At 38.9% G+C, this 19,811-nt stretch overlaps 2 protein-coding genes across 2 annotated transcripts; both read left to right on the top strand.

Annotated features, from left to right (window-relative positions):
• The first annotated feature begins 560 nt into the window (after positions 1-560).
• On the top strand, positions 561-3,716 carry LOC115590300 (serine/threonine-protein kinase/endoribonuclease IRE1-like). Its single transcript, XM_030431640.1, has 6 exons — positions 561-1,097; positions 1,200-1,363; positions 1,447-1,670; positions 2,332-2,461; positions 2,559-2,659; positions 2,819-3,716. The coding sequence occupies exons 1-6, from the start codon at positions 671-673 to the stop codon at positions 2,922-2,924; spliced, it is 1,152 nt and encodes a 383-aa protein (XP_030287500.1). The 5' UTR covers positions 561-670; the 3' UTR covers positions 2,925-3,716.
• A 3,215-nt stretch (positions 3,717-6,931) lies between these two features.
• Positions 6,932-18,637, top strand: LOC115590289 (probable serine/threonine-protein kinase ireA). The gene is made up of 7 exons (XM_030431620.1): positions 6,932-7,028; positions 8,414-10,364; positions 10,480-10,643; positions 10,729-10,952; positions 16,977-17,106; positions 17,182-17,276; positions 17,610-18,637. The coding sequence occupies exons 2-7, from the start codon at positions 8,432-8,434 to the stop codon at positions 17,827-17,829; spliced, it is 2,766 nt and encodes a 921-aa protein (XP_030287480.1). The 5' UTR covers positions 6,932-7,028; positions 8,414-8,431; the 3' UTR covers positions 17,830-18,637.
• The last annotated feature ends 1,174 nt before the right edge of the window (positions 18,638-19,811 follow it).

Genomic DNA, 19,811 nt, shown 5'->3' with positions numbered 1-19,811 from the left:
ATTGTATGTTAAAGTTATAAAGCCTCGATGCTTGACCGCGAGGGAAAAAAATGGTTTCCACTGCCCCGCCCACTAAAGTATGTCGCAGCTGAAAGATTTTAATAACTTTTGTTCTTCAAGACATGAAGAAAATTACTGAGTTAATTTTAAGACTGTGGTGTTTAAGCTCTAGGACAAGATAATTTTCAAAGTAGGCATGAATTGGACAAAAACGCCGCCACACATCTAAATAGCTGACTTCCTGTTGGAGTGACAGTATGGTCCCCACAGACTTTTTTGTGCGTCTGCTCACGATGAATCAGCGTACCGAATTTCGTTCATCTACGTGCATGTGGAAGGCAGGGAGGAACATTAGGGGGCGCTACAGAGCCCGCAGGTCACGACCTCGCCCAACGGCATTAAATTATCAAATTTTTCACTAGATGTGACGTATATTCCAAATTTGGTGAGTTTTTGGGTATGTTCAGGCCTCCAAAACTGCAGTTAAAGCGGTACACTAGTCCTTCCAATTACAATAGGGACCTCACAGGTCGATGACCTGCTCGGGCCCTAACAAGACGACCAAAATGATGTGTTAACAGATGAATGGCGACCAGTCAGCGTGAGGTGGAGAGAAAAATTAGAGAAGCTGGTTAGCACTGATAGAAGCAGAGTAACCACAATTAGGAGCATGATTTATGTGAATGATGCAGAATTCCGCATAGCGAAGGGCAGTGATGGTACTGAAGTCTTCTTGGGGCTGAGAGATGATGGCACTGAGGTTGCTATCAAGAGAATGACTAAAAGCAACTATCAGGAGCTGAAGACTGAGGAGGGATTTCTACGACTTCCAGAACTTCAAATTCCATCCATTGTACGATACCTTTACTTTGCAGAGGATGAGAACTTTGGATATCTTTGTCTTCAGCTTTGTGAAGACACCCTGGAAGAATATGTCACAAAAGAGTTGGGTTTACATAAAGATGAAAATAAGAAAGAAAAAAGAAAGGTGCTGGAAAAGAAACTTGTCAAACAGGTTCTGAAGAGTTTAAAGGCGCTTCATTGTCATAATCCACCCATTTTACATCGTGATCTCAAACCACAGAATGTTTTGATTGGTAAGAAAAGTTTAAAATATTTGAAAATAACAACATTATTTGAATTTAAGTATGAACCATAATTTTAATGTCTGAGATCGTCTTCTGTGATTTGTCCTGCAGATGTTACCGGGAGGGCGAGACTAGCAGATTTTGGCATCAGTAGACAGTTATCCACAGGACAAACAACTTGTCGCACAGGCAGAGCAGGAACTAAATGCTGGATGGCCAGGGAGACTTTAACAGGAGAAACTGACATAAGATACAAGCGGAGCACAGATATACAGGTCAGTTTTACTGCTATGTAAACTCAATTGATGACTTGGAGAAAATACTTCCTATATTGCAAACTGTTCTCTTAATTTTCAAGGTGGCAGGAATGCTGATTTATTACATCCTCTCTGGAGGACACCATCCTTTTGGCGACAAACCCTTTGAATGTGAGTACAACATTCATAAAGGTTTCTACACGTTGGACCATGTTGAAGATTTGGTGGCAAAGGACCTCATCGAGTTGATGATCAGTAAAGAACCAGAGAGCAGACCTACAGTGGAAGAATGCTTGAGTCATCCCTTCTTCTGGACCACTGACAGGTAAAGAAGAAAACCTGAATGATTGATAGATTGATGACTTAAATTTCCTGTTTCTTATTTTCATTCATTTTTAGCACTCATCTGGTTGGTTTCAAATTGTGGTCAAGAGTGAAATATTATCCCTTGAGGACCACTTCACCTGGAACACCCTCCAAACACTGTTGCAGACCACATACATCACTTGTGCTTATTGGAGATGGTGTTTGTTAAAGGCCTCTAAAAAGCAGATATAACAACTAAACAATAATCGAGAAGTGGGCTATACACAGTATAGGAACTTTTACATTTTACTCTTTGGCGTACCCTACTCATTTCTGTCCTTTACATATCAAGCTGGGAGTGCAGCAAAGTGCTGCCTACATCCTTTCAGCTCCCATGTTGACCAATTGGGCAGTTCAGACAGAGCACACTGCAGTAAGGACCTCCATGCCCAGCTAATGCTTTATAGAGCACCTACATGCTAAACAGTGTTCATGTTCAGTCAAGTAGGCATGTTGGTGTAAAGATCCATGCTATGCCTAGTTAGAGGTTATGAAATATGGTTTGACAACCACTGACTTGTCGGTTTCAATCTCTAACACTATTTTCAATGAATATTATTTTTTAAGGTCTCTTCTCTTTATTTTGCAATTCAAATATCCAAAAATAAACTGTTTTTCAGGAGAGTTGAATATTTGAGAAGGACTGGCAACAGAGAGGAGGTGGCAAAGTATTCAAATGCTGCCCCGGAACGGATTGGTGCAATGGAACAATACGCCAGGGATGGATCCTTCAGACAGTGGAAAAATAAGGTGACTGCAACATAAAAACTGTCACACTGTAATTCTTATTTCTACTTTATGGTATGTTTTACGTATGATTCAATCTTAATTATATTTTCCTTTGCAGTTCCCACCAGAGTTGGTCCAGAAGATGGAGGGCAAGAACAAAGCCTACCCTGATCACATACTGGGATTACTGCGCTTCATCCGAAACCTTCATGAGCACTAGTGAGTTAAAAGTGGTGAAGGGCCTTAAAATGTCACTAAAGTTCTTCATAAGTTTTTAATAATGTCTATTACATTCCACTACATGTTGATACTATACACCTACTATATATCCATCTACTATATATCCACTGTAATAAATATGTTCCTTTTCCTCTGTAGTACCAAGGAGGCAGCCAGAGTCGATTTGATGTCAATGTTTCCAGATCTCTTTGGATGTGTTTGGAAGTTTGCTAAGACACAAGGGTGGAATTCGGAGACCCCTTGAAGGAAATGTGTCAAAGAGAAGACATCACCTCCAACTGCTTGATGCAATCTACAGAGCAATTCACACTCTACAAGGTTCAGCAGTCTCCAGCCAGTGACTTGAAGTTAAGTTAACTTAAAAACAACTACAGACTGGATCAGTGTTTTTATACCTTGGAAAGATTCCAGACTCTCTTGATAATATTGACAGAGAAATGACACTGACTGAGTTACACATATTGTTTGCCTCTTCCCCATATGCTTATATGCAGTGTCATGTGCATTGCTGTTTAAGTTTTCAGTATGTGTGTGCCCATATGTACATGCTACGACCAAATCTCCCCTGGTAACACCTTTGTGTTGCATTACATTCTTATACTGAAGTGAGAACAATTGTGTCAAAGTTGTTTTTTTAATTCATCTAATTTAAGATAAGTTTTCCACATAAACCTTAACAACATACACATTCTGTTTTCATTTTTTGCATATTGGAAGTTATTCTCAGAATATAAAACAAGTTTAAACTTGAGGACCTAAATAATTATGTTTAGTATGATTTCAAGATGTCTTAAATTAAGATCATTTCTCCTCTTGCAGTGCACCAAAAATGTGTTATTTATTCTATTACATATTTGTTATTTAATAATGGGTCATTGGGTCATTCTATGCCAACTCACCCAAAACCCAGAACTTTTCCCACCTCACACCATGGATTTTGAAACAGTCCATGGAGAGACCTTGTTCATTAATTTAATAGTATTGAATATATATATGTATTTTTACAACTTAAATAAATATAAGAGATTTCTGATTATTTCTTGAGTTTGTTTTACACACGCTGAATACACAATGAGTAAGAGTTCAGCAATTGATGTATGAAAATATGATTTGAAGAAATGTTTCGTTATGTTCTGTTATGTTATGTTCAGGTTATGGCTGCTAAAATATAGCGCAACATAAATTGAACATCTAGTCTCCCCTCACAGGATAAATTACTTCCCATACTTTCTTTGTTGCACACAAAATATTCATAATATTGTGTAGACAGGGCATTAACTTGACTAATGCCCACGTACTCTAAAGGAGCTCGTGTTATCTTTGCCCTGAACTTTTGTAGTGCACTGCAACTTCATCTTCATTTCTGGGGAATGACTTGATCTTACTAACTGTGAACAGGAAGAGAGAGTAAGGTAGACAGACAGAAAAAAAGATGGAGATGCAGTGGAAATTGACTCACTTTTGGAGTCAGCCTCAAGTGGCCATTCGAGGGACTGCAATTTATGTTACTCCTGCATTGGCTTCATTTCTCAGCCCTCGAGGTTGTTGCTTGGTATTTACTGCAGTCATGGATGTCGTATGTATGTGACTATATAGCATGCTGAAACAAAAAAATATTCAATACAGGAAAGAAAAACTTATTTTTGAATTACACTTCAGTTTAGTCATAGCCATTCACAGTTCTGTTGTATTTTATGAAGAACTATATGTTCCTAAACGTTTTTGATGTATTTTATTTTTTTATAAATGTTCCTTGGATTCCTGTGCATACCACTAGAGGGAGCTCACATACCACCACAGTTTGAGAACAGCAGCACGAGACAGTTATTAACAACTCATAATAATTATTTGAGGTGTTGCAGTTTCCATCAAAGTTGATCAATAAGATGGATACCCATAACCAAGCCTACCCAGAAAAACACACTGGGAGGACTGCGCTTCATCTAAAAGCACCAGTGAGTGATACAGTATCATCATTTATAAACACTGAAATATCACAATGTGATGTGGGAATTATAAGAGTGGTTAGAGTTTTTTTTAACTATTTGTCGTTTATAATCTTTCTCTCTTTATTTTTTAAACAGTAACAGGCTTTGTGCTCTTATTGTGTTTAAACTGCAAGAAATTGAACAAGTCTGGATTTGGAGGAGTGACCTGATCATCTTTTTTTCCTTGACTGACCAAAACTGAAACTTAATGAACTAACTCATCACAGGGAAATTTTTACTTTCCTTGTGCAGCAGGGTGAAAGTGTAGTGGGTTGGAAATGCCACATTTTAAGTTTTGATTTGAACAGACACCCCCCTATTTTTTTGTAATTATTTGAATGAACTAACACCGGTTATACCCAAACTAGTCAGCAGATGGCGCTCTGGTGCTGCTGTGGATTCATTAGGGAGATTTCAGCTACGTGCTCTGCTCATGCGCAGCTCAGAAATAAGCGAGCACTGGCCTGAGCAAGACGATAACTTTTGTCCTCTCTCTATATCATCCACAGGTACGATAAAACTTGTTTTTCTATGTTTAGCTCAGTTGTGTATCTAATATCACTACTGTATTAATCGTCCTGGAAGGTTTTTGTGTGTTTTTGAGATGTTTACACCGTGTTGAAAGCCGAAGTGTAAAGCTTCGTATCGCGACGAGTGTCGCAATGTTGAATATGTACTTTGTGAATCTCAGATGTCTGTACTAGTTTTGTAAGTTACCCACATATGTATTAGGGAACATAATGTTTTCATGAGTGTTAAGAGTTAGAGCCAGTTAGTTGTAAGTTAAAAGTGAAGAAAGACGCTATTTTCAGACGAGTTCAGTTTCGAGTTGCTAGCCAACATGTGCAGGGTCACGCCACACATGCTAACCGCGGAAGTTAAGTGCAAGTGTAAGATCAGTTGTGTATGTGGCAGAAAAGCCTTAAGCATACGATCAAATGTAGACAAGTCTGAATGAAATGAATGTGTTAAATGTGAAGGAATGTGAGAGTGAGTATAGTAATTGTGTATGTGTTGAGTTACATTATTTTTTGTCTATTATGTTTGTGTGGAAAATAAGTGAGATTATTTTGAGTTCATATCTACTTTTGTGTTCTCACATTTCTTTTGGCAGAATGTTTATAGTGTTTATTGTGAGTCTGGTGTTAATATTTGTTATTTTATTTGTTATATGTTTTAGTGTCGTATGAATGGAATATGAATTGAATCAGAAAGTCGGAGTAGCTGATGTGAGAGTTTTATGTTGAACTGACAGAAAATAAACGAGCACTGGCCTGAGCAAGACGATAACTTTTGTCCTCTCTCTATATCATCCACAGAAATATCTTTATAATATTGGCTACACAGTGCTCTCTAGCCTGTGTAACCTTTGCTACTGGCCCAGATTACCCCTAGGTCTGGAGCCGGTAACAAAAGCCCAGACAATATTTCACAGAACAACTTCACACCTCTGCATTATGTGTCACTATATAAAGCATCACTTGATTTTGTGGAGAAACTGCTTGAAACAAGAGCTAATCCAGATGGATGTGATCTACAGGTATACTCACCACTGCAAGCTGCTGCCATCAATGACAGAGAGGATGATGTGAATGTGCTCATCTCTGCTGGTGCAGCAGTGACCGAGTTACTTGTCACTCATCCTCAACATGTGACTCACAATGAAAAAATAAGTCAGATGATTCACAACTTTAAAAGGAAGGAAGGAAAGGAGATACATTATGCTCTGAAATCAGATATTTGCTGGATGTGGGAATTGCTGAGCAAAGTAAAACACCTGAACAAGTGTTCAAAACTTCTGACAGTCACATGCTGTTGGAGGATCCTCAGACACATCTGACCATGACTGAAGTTCTTTTTACTGTAACTGGGTCAGATGAAGAGAAATACCGCCATGGAAATATCAAATGGTTGAAGGACACTGAAGGAACATGTAAAGGTGACAATGAAACATTCACAAGGAACATGTAAAGGATACTATTATTATCTTACATGCAGTTCTGTGTACTGTGGAGGAAATACTAAATGAACAAGCACAAGCTTTAGTCCCCCAACTACTAGACCAGCTTTGCTCTAAAGAAAGGTGATTGGACCCTACACTCTTCCATTAGTGGGTCAGATATAAAGAAGATAGAAGATATTGCAAGAAAACAATGTCACCAGGTCATTTTTGACCTAACAAAGGGTTAAAAAACTACAAGGGGATAGTCCTCCCACTTCCTGTAAAAGCCCAACCCATCATCTAACAGGTCTTTCCTTTCTCGGGACAGAGGGAGAAGCAGGAAGAAACACAGATAAAGCACAGCTTGTTAAGTTTTGATCAACATAATTCATACTACGGTACACACTACTTAAACTTTGTAAGTTCATTTTCCTACAATTCTCTTAACATTAACCTTCAAATTGTACTGTAAATCATAGAAGGGGAGTTCAGAAGAACTTCCAGATGTGAAATTAAAAAAACAGAATACAAGCTGTGGGCCAAACTGCAGTGTTGCTTGAATAGTGTGGAAAAGCAGCTTATAGAGTTTGAATTGTTATTTGTCTGCTTGAGCAGCGATTGTGGAAACAAGGGCGAGTTGAAGTCGAGGTTGAATGTGGGATTTATTTAACATTCATCATCCTCTGCTTGAATGGAAAAAATGGCAGACAAACATCGATTATCTTTGTAATTATGAATGTTATCGATGAGTAAAATAGACAGTGAATTCCCAATTGAGACGAATATTTTTGTGTTTTAATGGAGTGAATACATTGAAAAATGTGGAAAAGATTGAGGTCAAAATAACAGACGGTTATTCACGACCAATAATCAGTGTGCTCACCTTAAACAAACACAGTCATGTTGACCTACTCGCCTTTAGTTTTCACTCTTGTGGTTATTTGAAGTTATCAGAATGAAAGTTTACATGAAAACACAATATTTCACCTTGTACCTGCGACCACCAAAGTCTATTAATGAAAAGTCCACAGCTCTGCTTATTCAAAGTTTAACTCCTGTTGCAGACCTGAAGGAGGAAGTTTAAATTCTAAAGTTCAGTGAGGGAAAGGTGTTGCACTACGTATTTGTTCATTTGAGATAAGACAAACTACAACTTACTTTTTACCATTTATTTAGAATTGTATCATTAAGTAAAGCTTGATCAAGGACTTTCTCTGTTTGAAACTGGCTGACTCTCTAAATCTCACCTCGATGCTTCTGTGCGAAACAAGTGTTATCTCTTGAACTTTGCCTGTCCATTGGAAAGCAGCTGTGCTCTTTCTCATACCCTGGCTTTTCTCTCCAATGTATTAACCCCCCATAAAAAGGACAAATGCTTGCAACCTATCTCGTTTATCAATAGGATATGTACAGCTCTTTTAATAATACAGTGTATTGGTGCATGACAATTGTATAACAGTGTCTTAGACTCAAATCAGTGTGCATAAATCAGACAAGTGGATAGAGTGCACAGGAATCTCTGGGCAGGTGGTCATGAGGGCATAGTGATTTGTCACAGTGGTCAGGTGAAATTTAAATGAATAAATCTTAACAAAAGTTAGGACAAGTGTAGTAGCTGGATGACTTTTCAAGTTGTAGAAATTATTTTGCATTACTTCTGGTACTTATATGTCATTACAGGGAATGGCTTGTGATGGATTTGTACCTCACCTTAATAAAATTATTTTAAATAAGATTTAATGTGAAAATGATATGATTCATACCTCATATAACAGTAATATTATAACTTTTTCTTTTTCACAGTTACACTGAAGAAAAGAAATGAATATCAACCCACAGTTCCAACTGGCAGCACCCCCAACAGGAACACATCGTATAATACAGTGTGTATTTGACAACAACCTCAAGAGGCTAAAAAGATTACTTAAGGAGAACGACATAAATGAACTTTACCCATGCACAACGTGTAATGACTACATAACCCCACTGACTGCTGCTGTTGTAACTCACAACTGGGATATTTTTACTTTCCTTTTGCGGCAGGGTGCAAACCCAAACAATGTTTCAGAGCAAGGCTTCACACCTCTGCATTATGTCTCAATGTATGATGCACCACTTGATTTTGTGGAGGAACTGCTTGAAGCAAGAGCTTATCCAGATGGATGGGATCTACATCCATACACACCACTGCACACTGCTGCCATCAACAACCGACATGACGTTGCAAAAGTGCTCATCTCTGCTGGTGCATTGGTGACACACTTAGATGGCACTCATCCTCAACATGTGACTGACAATGTGAAAATAACTCGGCTGATTCACAAGCTCGCATCGAAAGGAGATAAATTATGCTCTGAAATCAGATATTTTCTTGATGTGGAAATTGCTGTGCAAAGTAAAACACCAGAACAAGTGTTCAAAACTTTTCACAGTCACATGCTGTTGGAGCATCCTCAGACCCATCTGACCATTAATGAAGTTCTTTTTACTGAACCTGGGCCAGATGGAGAGAAATACCGCCAGGGAAGTATCAAATGGCTGAAGGACACTGGAAATCTGAACACCTACATTGAAGGAGCAGTCAGACGCATTCCAAACATTCGCAAGGAATATGTACATGACACTATTATTACTTTACATGCAGTTCTGTGTACTGTGGAGGAAATAACAAATGAACAAGCACAAGCTTTAGTCCCCAAACTACTGGACAGGCTTCGCTTAAAAGAGAGACCTGATGTGTGTGAAACTGTTCTGCAAACACTGTATGTGATAACACAGAAAACAAAAGGCACAGATGGCTGGGATCTGAACTTTGTCAAGAAATTGTGCAAAGCAGTTGCTCCTTTTGTCAAGGTCCATCACCACTCAGAGATCAGAGTCTTCACATATGGTGTATTTGCAAACTTACTTTCAGTTGAACATGTGGGTGAAATCTTTACATCAGTGGGGATAACTGCAGTGCCTGAGGACATACTGATGTCTGCAGAAATGACCAACAATGACAAGCTGAAAGAAGTTCTCAGACGACTGAACAATTATTTTAGCAAACCAAACGTGGAACGTGAGGACTGTACAGCCTCACCTGGGCCGAGGAAAGAGAAGACCAACAAGAAGACAAAGAATAACAAGAATATTGACATATCAGACAAGGAAGAAGACCCAAATGACAAGTATTTGAGTGAAACAACTGATCCAACATCAATTCCTGTTGTGGAGTCAACTTCAAATGTTCAGCCACTCCACTCCAACACCACTGTGTCATCAGATACACACACATGGCTACAAATCAGCAAGAGGTGGAGAAAAAAATTAGAGAATCTGGTTAGCACTGATGGAAGCAGAGTAACCAGAGTTGGGAGCATGAAGTATGTGAATGATGAAGAGTTCCGCATAGCAGAGGGCAGTGATGGTACTGACGTCTTCTTGGGGCTGAGAGATGATGGCACTGAGGTTGCTATCAAGAGAATGAAAAAAAGCAACTATCAAACGCTGAGGAATGAGGAGGGATTTCTACGACTTCCAGAACTTGATCATCCATCTATTGTACGATACGTTGACTTTGCAGAGGATGAGAACTTTGGATATCTTGGTCTTCAGCTTTGTGAAGACACCCTGGAAGAATGCATCAGAAAAAATGATGGTGGTCTGCAGAAAGAGAAACTTGTCTGTCAGTTTCTGGAGAGTTTAAAAGTGCTTCATTGTCAAAATCCTCCAATTGTCCACCGTGATCTCAAACCACAGAATGTTTTGATTGGTAAGGAAAAGTTCAAAATGTATTGGAGTAATGAAATTAAATCAGAAATTCAGAATGACTGTAACAGTATTCCAAATTTTAATTATTATACCTTTTTTTTTTATTTGTCCCGTAGATGTTAACGGGAGGGCGAGATTAGCAGATTTTGGCATCAGTAGACGGTTACTCAAGGGCCAAACAACTTATTGCACAGGCAGTGCAGGAACAAGATGCTGGAAGGCCAGGGAGACTTTAACAGACGAAGCTGACATACGATACAAGTCAAACACTGATGTACAGGTCAGTTTTACTACAACACAAACTGCATTGATGAATAATTGAAGAATACTCCTATCATTGCTCAAATGATCTGTTCAATTTTTAGGTGGCAGGGATGCTGATTTATTACATCCTCTCTGGAGGACACCATCCTTTCGGCGACAAGCTTCATAAATGTGAGTACAACATTGATGAAGGTTTGTACATGTTGGACCATGTTGAAGATTCGGTGGCAAAGGACCTCATCGAGTTGATGATCCATAAGGAACCAAAAAAGAGACCAACAGTGGAAGAATGCTTGAGTCATCCCTTCTTCTGGAAACCTGACAGGTAGCATCAGTTTCATTGTCACCTTTTATTCCCGTGTATAGCAGCTCGCATTGTGTTAACAAGAGTCGATGCCCATGAGTGGCTCAGTGAGGCTGCTCTAAGTGATGCTAACATGCTGATGCTAAGAAGGTATATTGTTTAACATGGTCACCATCTTAGTCTTGCATCATAGCATGCTAATACTGGAGATTCTAATATGTGGGTCAGTGACAAATAAGAGTTTGCATCATGAGCAATTCAAAAATGTTTTAATAAATAGTTTTAAAAGCTTGTATTAGGTTTGCAAACATTTATATCTTGTAATTCTGTTGGTTTCATGTAATTCCAAATAGATTTTGAACATTTTTTTACAAAAGGAAAGATGGGTTACCCCTGAAAATGTCAAGTGGTGTAACCACAACAAAAGGAGAAATATTAAATATGTATTTTAACCTAGAGTGTATGCAAGTGTAATTATAAAAACAGTTACTTAATTTTAATATATTACCTGAAATAGATTTGTTTGTAGAATTTGATTTGATTATTTTAAATAGAATTTTAATGCGTATTTGCAATACAGACCAGGACAAATGCTGAATAGAATTTGACAAATTATGTATCAACTGTTAAAAAATATGGTTATACATTGCAACAGAGGATTACATCTTATTCCCCATGAATTTTCCTGTAAATTACAATATTTTTATGAAAAATACTGGTTACACCAATTGACAAAACCAGTTACACCACCTGACCATGTTGCTTTTACAGAAGAAACTGCCACTACAAATCAAGCATGACAGTCAACAAGGTCAATTGACCTTGTGCCTTTCATTATTTTCAATGAAGAAAAAACATCAACAACAAGAATTGGGTGTTTTCTGTAGGAAACAGTTTAGGAAACAAACATGGCAACAAAAGCCATGTGAACTAACTGTTCTATTATGAAATCATTCAAAAAACAACTTCCAAAAATCATGTGAACTCATGTTCTTTCATGAATTAATTTAAGAAACAAACATTCATTTTTAATATTTTTTTTTCCATTTCTTTTAATTCATAAAAGAACATAATTTTAAGAAACAAACATCCAAAAATCATCTCACTGGGCGGCTGTAGCTCAGTGGGAAGGTCGCTGGTTCGAATCCCCGGCTCCCCTGGGCGGGACTGAGCTACATGTTTAAGTATCCCTGAGCAAGATACTGAACCCCAGAATTGCTCCTGATGTGCAGTTGGCACCTTGCGTGGCAGCCACTGCCATCAGTAAGGGTCCTGCAATGAGCTGGCGACTCATTCAGGGGGTACCCTGGCCTTCGCCCAGTGAGTGGAACTGGATTCGGCCCCAGTAAGCCCCCCTCAGGGGGATAAAAAGCGGCAACATCCCGCGACCCTCACGGAAAAGCGGAAACGAAAAACGAAACGAAAAATGTGAATGTTCTTTTATGAATTAATTTAAGAAACAAACATCCAAAAATCATGTGAATGAACCTGACTGCAATGAATGAATGTGTTAAACGTGTATGGTTTGAAATGTTTTCCAGTCGTCTGTCATGAGTTTTGAATGACGTGAGTTCAAAGGTTCTGGCTCGGAGATTTGGTGCAGCACATCAGACTCATAATAGAATAGGATTTCAGGTGGATGAGGCCAGGTGAAGACATTCTTCTTACTGTTGCATGCAGCTCACTTCCACTTCTTCGCCCACCACCTGGATGACCTGTCCCACGAAAGGCTTACTTTCATATCTGACCAGAATGAACTTGCCTTTCAGATCCTGCTGACAGTTGGTAGATGTTGAAGGAAGATCTTCTGATAGGTTGCGGAAATCAGCTGGGCTTGGATCATAGCACTTGCAGATATCAGGTCTTGCACAGAAACATGAGATTTCCTTACACTGAATCACAGCTGGCTCTTCAGAGGTCACTTGATGGATTTTCAGTGTACCTTTTACGGCTGGGACATTTGTTGGGACTTATTCATCGTACTTCACAATGGCTTCCTCCGATATCCAAAAGTACTTGATGGTTGAGGGCTGATCCTTCAGGAAACTGTAAAGTACCTCAGCTGCTGAGCTTACAGCCATAGTTCCCAGAGAAGTCTACATGAATGCAGATTTCATCCTTTCGTAATGTTTCTTTTAGCTCTCTGAATGTTTTGACCTGGTGGAGCCAGTTGAATTGGTGCTTAGCTAGAGAGTCTAGCTTTTTGTTAAGCAAAGCCAGCAGATCATCACACTTTCCACTTTGTGTGACTTTTGCAAAGTTAGCAAAGGTTTTGCCTTCTTCAGATGTGACTACCCTGGACCACTGCTGCCATGTTAAAACAATATCCACCAGAGGTCCTTCAAACTCAGTCTCATTGTAGCAGCACATACATCTATTTCTTGTTGGTCGTGTCACATGCAATAGTTGCTAGCAATTTTGAGATTCTGTTGGTAAGGAGAATGCCTTTGTGGTACAGTTTGTCAACAAGTAGCTTAATCTTTTCAAGGTCAATACAAGCACACATATTTCTATCAGTCTTTTGCAGGTGTAATAAAAAAAGGGCAGTATCTAACAAATTGCCTGTAAGACAGTCTGAGGTGTCTCATAGCTGTTATTGTGTCCTTTTTGCCTGATAACATGTGGCTATTCTCATCCCTACAGAGAAAGCTGGCCACTTCTTCTTCTCTTTTGTGAGGCTTTCTTTTAGTTTTTTCCATTTTGCTCTTTTAACTGACCATTTTCTTTTTTTTCTTTTGCCAATCCAGTTTCCTTTTGTCTTTTGTTTTGCTGCCTGGAGTACCCTTTTAACTTTGCGCAGTTCAGACCTCAGCCTTTCCCTCTCCTCCAGCACTGAGCTATGGTATTTCTTCTTTCTTTCCTTCTCTGAATTTGCAGGAGTTGAGAATGCTTGCAGCCTCTCTACAACTGGCTGCTCATAGTCATGATCATCCAAATGATTATGCATGGGCTCAGGATTTTCAAGATGCTGAATTTGCTCATCTGATGTGTCCAAAGATGGTGGGCTTAAGTTGAGAACATCAGCAAGCACCCTTTTCTGTTCTCTGTGGTCTTGCTGATACTTTCTCCACTTTTGCCTCAACTTCTCCTGCTTTGATTTGGAAAGCTCAGCTATTGGAGTATCTTTAGTATTTCCCTCTCTTTTTCTCCTTTGATAACTAAATAGTAAAATAGCAAAATGAAAGCAATTAGTCTAAATAACTACATTACAGTAGACAGTATTTCCCTGGAAAAGTGTGTGTATGTGTATGTGTGTGTGTGTGTGTGTGTGTGTGTGTGTGTGTGTGTGTGTGAGTCTCTGTCAGTGTGTGTGTGTGTGTGTGTCTGTGTGTGTACAACCACCTTTCTTGCCTTTTGGCAAGGTAAATGCTGTAGGATCTGCATTGACTCGTGCTCTGTGACGAGCCACTTTTTCTTTGCCTGATAATGGCATCTATTGGGGGAAAAGAGGCTCTATTATATTACAATAATTATGAAACAATAGAAAGTTAATAAATGTAATTTAACTGATCTAAATTATAATCTTTGACAAACATTTATCAATTGTTGGAGTATCAAGTCTTTTTAAAGCTGCTGTTCATTTTCAACATGATCACTGTTCACCCACTGCTGCTTCATTAAGTAAATTACATATATTATATACATCTTAAAGTTGAAAGTGAATGGAATACAAATATTTATTAATTATGTGTTTAAAGCTAAACATTTCAAAAACATTAAAGCCATGCAAAATAATGATTTTATCCTAACCTTCCACAGCTTTGATGATAAAGCTGTGGATAAATTGCCACTTTTTTTCTAAGAAATATAACACTAACACTTAAAAATAGTTCCACATAGTAAGTTAGTTCACATTACATCTTTAATCAGCATAAAAAACTTCTGATATTTGACAAAATCAGCCTATAACCGAAAGGAATGTAATAACAGTCAAATGGTGTAACCGGTTACACCATTTGACTTTTCAATTCAAATTTAACAGGCAATATAATGGACACCTATGTAAGCACATGGCCTTGATGTGAAGATTTCAAACACATAAATACTTATTTTTACAGTTATTATGAATTATAAATGATTTCCTAAGGTCATACCATTTGACATGTAACTCAAAGCACACCTGACCATACCCTAAAAATGTCAAATTATCAAGATTTAAGAGAGAGCTACGAACCTTGGCATGCAGCAGTCAGGCTCATCAGGGGTCCGTCTTTGTGATATAATTTCCTGCCACATGGTCTTCTTACACAAATGAACAAAATGGCTCTTTGAATGTCGGTTACACCGCCTTGACAATTTAGGAAGTTGACTTGACAGACACAATTCCCCAAATTCGTTATAATATTCAGAACAATGATGTTCCATATAATTTATTCGTTGTTAAACAACACACATGTAGGAATATGCCAAACTATTTGATAATGTGTTTTAAAGAGAATTTCATCCTTTTTGAACAAGTTTTTCATACCAAGTTTTAATGGTTACACCACACTGACATTTTTACCATTATCCCCTGAATATTCTCTCAAAATTGATCAAATCCAGAAATTTTAGACGAGGTCTTCAAAAAGAGAATGTATTCAAGTAATTTGTGAATTTATTTTCAAATTGAAACCTTTTTAAATTTAACCAAACCATAGGAACACATGCAGACATACAGCTCTTTGTTTGTTGTTGTTTTATATCAGCTCATTTCCAGCTTTTTCGATTATTATTACTTATTTTATTATATATTATTAAGTGTTGATATAAAATACTTCACAATCAAATACGTTACTTTTAATTGTTAATGTTGGTGTACTGAGTTTTCTCTATCAAAATATTGTGTAAATATATGCAATAATTATGGTTTACTGTGTGCGATGACATGAATATTGATAAATGTATAATCAAATTTGTTAAAATTAACATTTTGGTGTTATTTCGTTTTAAAAAAATATCATGACACAATGAATGCATTCATCACGCAGGTGGGTATTTACATGAGAGAATATAGAGTTTAAAATCTAGCGGTCAAAATGACCGTTTGTGGCCGTTAGAGTAGTGTTGGAAGTCTGGCTCTTAGCGCGCGTGTGTGTGAGTGTGTGTGTGTGTGTGTGTGTGTGTGTGTGTCTGTGCGTCTGTGCAGGACCTGTTAATCTTCTCCCCGTTTTTCATTAGCATGATGTGATGACAGCATGTGAATCGCCGACCGTCTTGATTTTTAGTAAAGTCTGTCTCCATCTGAACAACTGCGCAGCTCCTCTCTGTCATTGAGATCTTTTGGCCGCAGCGCCGGGTCATCCTCCAGTAGGTCAACATCACGTTCGTCGTCAAAGGAAGGGGTCTATTTGACCTACTCACCACCAGGTCTTCATCTCCTCCACCAACTCTACTGGGTTGTCTGCACTATCGGACTCGGGAACGGCTCGGGAACGGCTCGCTCCTCAGGCTCTGAGTCTGCAACGATTTGTTCCTCTACATTAACGTTATCATTTATATCAACCGGTGTCGGCACGGTAAAAAAACAAAAACGTGTTAATTTTGTTAGTGTCGCGGTTTTCTTTTTAGTTTCTTCCCGCTTTTTCCTCTTTTTATACCCGCTTGGCTCATTTTACCAGAACTCGGACTGTACGCCTCTATCGTTAACAAACCGCAGCGCTTCACTTCCTGGTTGCCGTCTTTCGTCTTTTCGCGGTCATGATGACTCATGGAATAGTCCATTACAGTACGAAAGGGGAGGGGGGGCAGGTAATACGATTAGGGCATTCTGATGTTTTTTTGTTGTTTTTGTAGTGTTTTCTTTATTTTCTGTTTATAAGTACACAATTATAATTTACAAAGACAATGGTGGGCCCCTGCTGGTTGGGGAGGGGGCAGCTGGTTGGGGGCCCCTGCAGGTTTGGGGGCCCAAGGCAATTGCCTACCTTTGCCTTAATGGTAAAACCGTGCCTTGTGATGGACCATCATCGTGGTCTACAGAGTCCTGACATGGCTAGTAAAACTCCATGTTATCTCTTTTTCCATTTCACAAAACGAGCATCTTAAACACATTGTATTTTTCAGGAGACTTGAATACTTGAGAAGGATCGGAAACATCAAGGAGGTGGAAAAGTGGAAAGATGCTGACCAGGAATTAATTTCTTCGTTGGAGAAATGTGTCGGGGATGGATCCTTCAAACAGTGGAAAACTGAGGTGACAACTGTACAACAACTGGATCTTCTCAATTCCTTATTTCCATTTAATGACTAGTTGTTTTTGGTGTTGCAGTTGACAGAGTTGGTGAAGAAGGCTGATCCCAAAAATAGATACGATGACAGCACACTGGCATTCCTGCGCTTCATACGAAACCTCCACGAGCACTAGTAAGTCAAACTGAGTTACAGATGATGAAGGGCCTTAAAGGTGTTATTGATAACATTCAGTCATAAATGTGGCATTCTATCTCCCCACTTCCACTGCCTTCATGTTTACAATACTGCTGTTGTTGAATCATCTGCCCCCTCAAGTGGTTGCTGGTGTTGGTGTCTGTTGCTAAAGTCAATGTTAACACAAACTTCACCTGATTCCTGGAATGAGTTCATCCTTTCTCTCTTACTGACCTCCATCACACAGATCTTCACAGCCACATCAGTTTTTGACAGCTCCTTTATTGTTTATTTAATTGTCATGCAATTAAATTTTGTATCTATTTGCAGTCCCGAGGACGCAGCCAGCGTTGATCTGATGTCGATGTTTCCAGATCTCTTCGGGTGTGTTTATCTGTTTGCCAACAGCAGAGGGTGGAATTTAAGGTCGCCTGTGAAGGAAATGTTTGGAACAATGTTCTCCAGAGTTGTAAAGCCATCCACAGAGGAGGATCATGTTGGCAGACCAGTTCAAGAATCTCAACTTCTGTCCAAGCCAATTCCAAAGTGACAATACTTTGATTGAGCAGGGTCTTTACTGTAGAAAAGAAAAAGTCCTGCCACAACCGAGTTGATTTGATTGAACTGCATTAATGCAACAAGACCTGATGCTGGGTGGTTGTAAATCAGCACCCCAACTTCTACGTTCGCTGATTTTGCCACTGATCTGGAGCTTTAAAGTGATCTGTATAGTAAAAAGACAAGTCTACAAGTCTCTGGATGTTTCCACATTAACTAAATACAAATGCATTCTTTTTGGGCTATCACTGAAAAAAGCTCCTTCAGGTAAATAAATTGGTGTTGATGTAGTTCTACGTCAACTCCAACAGTAGGACCTTGACCCTGGTCTGTCGTTGACACAGCTGATTTTAAAGGCCTGTACTTAAAAGAAATAGAGAATGTGAGTTGAAATTCTTTGCTTAAGTGAGGAGGGTGTCAGAAATGTAAAAGTAAGCCTAAAGTGCTTCCTCTCATTATGCATATTGTAATTAAAATAATTTACTGGAATATAAAAGCTTTACAACATGCATGTTTTCTGTTGGTTATAAAAACAAGTGATGTTTGATCATGTTTGTTTTACAGTGAAGGCTCAATAAGATCAAATCTAACCTTGATATTATAATTATTTTCTTTTTATATGGAAATTATATTGGAATTACCAAACGTTAGTCGAGTTTTTGCAGACAGATGATACATGTGTGGTCATATAGAGAGTTCTAATATTATACTGTTGTTTTTCTGAAATGTTCTTTGTATTGTGTTGTATGAAAGAAAACAAGCCAAATCACATTGATAATAAATTTGTCTTCAGACTATGAGAGGTGTTAGAGTTTTTTTTTTTTTCCTATTTGTCTTTTATCATCTTTCTCTCTATTTTGACAGCGACAGGCTTTTGTGCTCTTATTGTGCTAAAACTGCAAAAATTGAACAAGTCTGCATCTTCCTGCCCCGTTGACAGAAACACGTGCTTTTGCAGAGAAAATAACCTGGCTATGACACGTTATATCGGTGACTCCAAAGTTCTACCTGGCCCTGATAAGCGATTACACCTTCTCGCAGATCTACCTGTGGGATAATGAAGAGAAACTCAAGGAGGTGTACATCCAGGCGCCGCGCTCCTTCACTGTGGTTTCCACTGACCGCAAGGACTTCATCTTCACCTCCAGCTTCAAGGGAAACACGCAGATCTTTGAGCACATCATCATTGACTTGAGCTTCTAAGGGGCTGTGCCTTATTGCCTGTCCTGCAATCGAACGTCTTCCACTCAAAAGGTACATTTGTGAAGTGAACAGACTTAATGAACTGACAAATATCATTTCCTACATAGTTTTCTGTCACAAATAAGAGCCGGGTCAAGTAGTGTTTGGAATCCTGTCAGTTTCTCAATGGCCTTGTCCTACTATCTGTTCTCATGGCCTCTCAGACTTTCAGAGATACGACCATTTCACAAAGAACGAGAGGGACAGCCAAGAGGGTGGACACTTGTACAAGGCAGCTGGTTATACTCCTAATAATCCAGCCGACATTCCTGGGGTTGGAAAGATTTGAAATACAATTTGATCTATTTGGATGTCTACATTTCGGTTTAATCTCCCCTGTGCTAATGGTTTTATACCCCAAAAATATACACCAGGACCTGAGAGAAGGATCATTGTTCTACTGAGGGTGAAGCAGGTGTGGTTGCCACTTACCTCATGTCCTCTTACCCTGTGGTAATGTACAGTATGTTGCCTTATCAGCACTGGGGTTCTGTGTTCTGATGGGCCCACAGTGCCTCCCTCTGGCCATGATAAAGTATCACACCCCTTTGCTTTTTCCATACTGGGAATGTCTTGGAAGCACAAACCTTTAATGATCGTAGCTGAGACCCCAGCCCTTAGAGAGAGGTTGTCAAGTGGGAAAAGTTACTGTAGGTGCTATAAATTATGTTGCGTACAGTAAAATAAAAAGAGGAAGACGTGTTTTGTTGTTTCTGGAGGTGAAATATTCAG

The sequence above is a fragment of the Sparus aurata genome, chromosome 10 (genome assembly GCF_900880675.1).
Source record: "Sparus aurata chromosome 10, fSpaAur1.1, whole genome shotgun sequence".
Classification (NCBI taxonomy): domain Eukaryota; kingdom Metazoa; phylum Chordata; class Actinopteri; order Spariformes; family Sparidae; genus Sparus; species Sparus aurata.
Note: the sequence above shows the minus strand (reverse complement) of the source record. Positions and strands in the feature narration are given on the sequence as shown.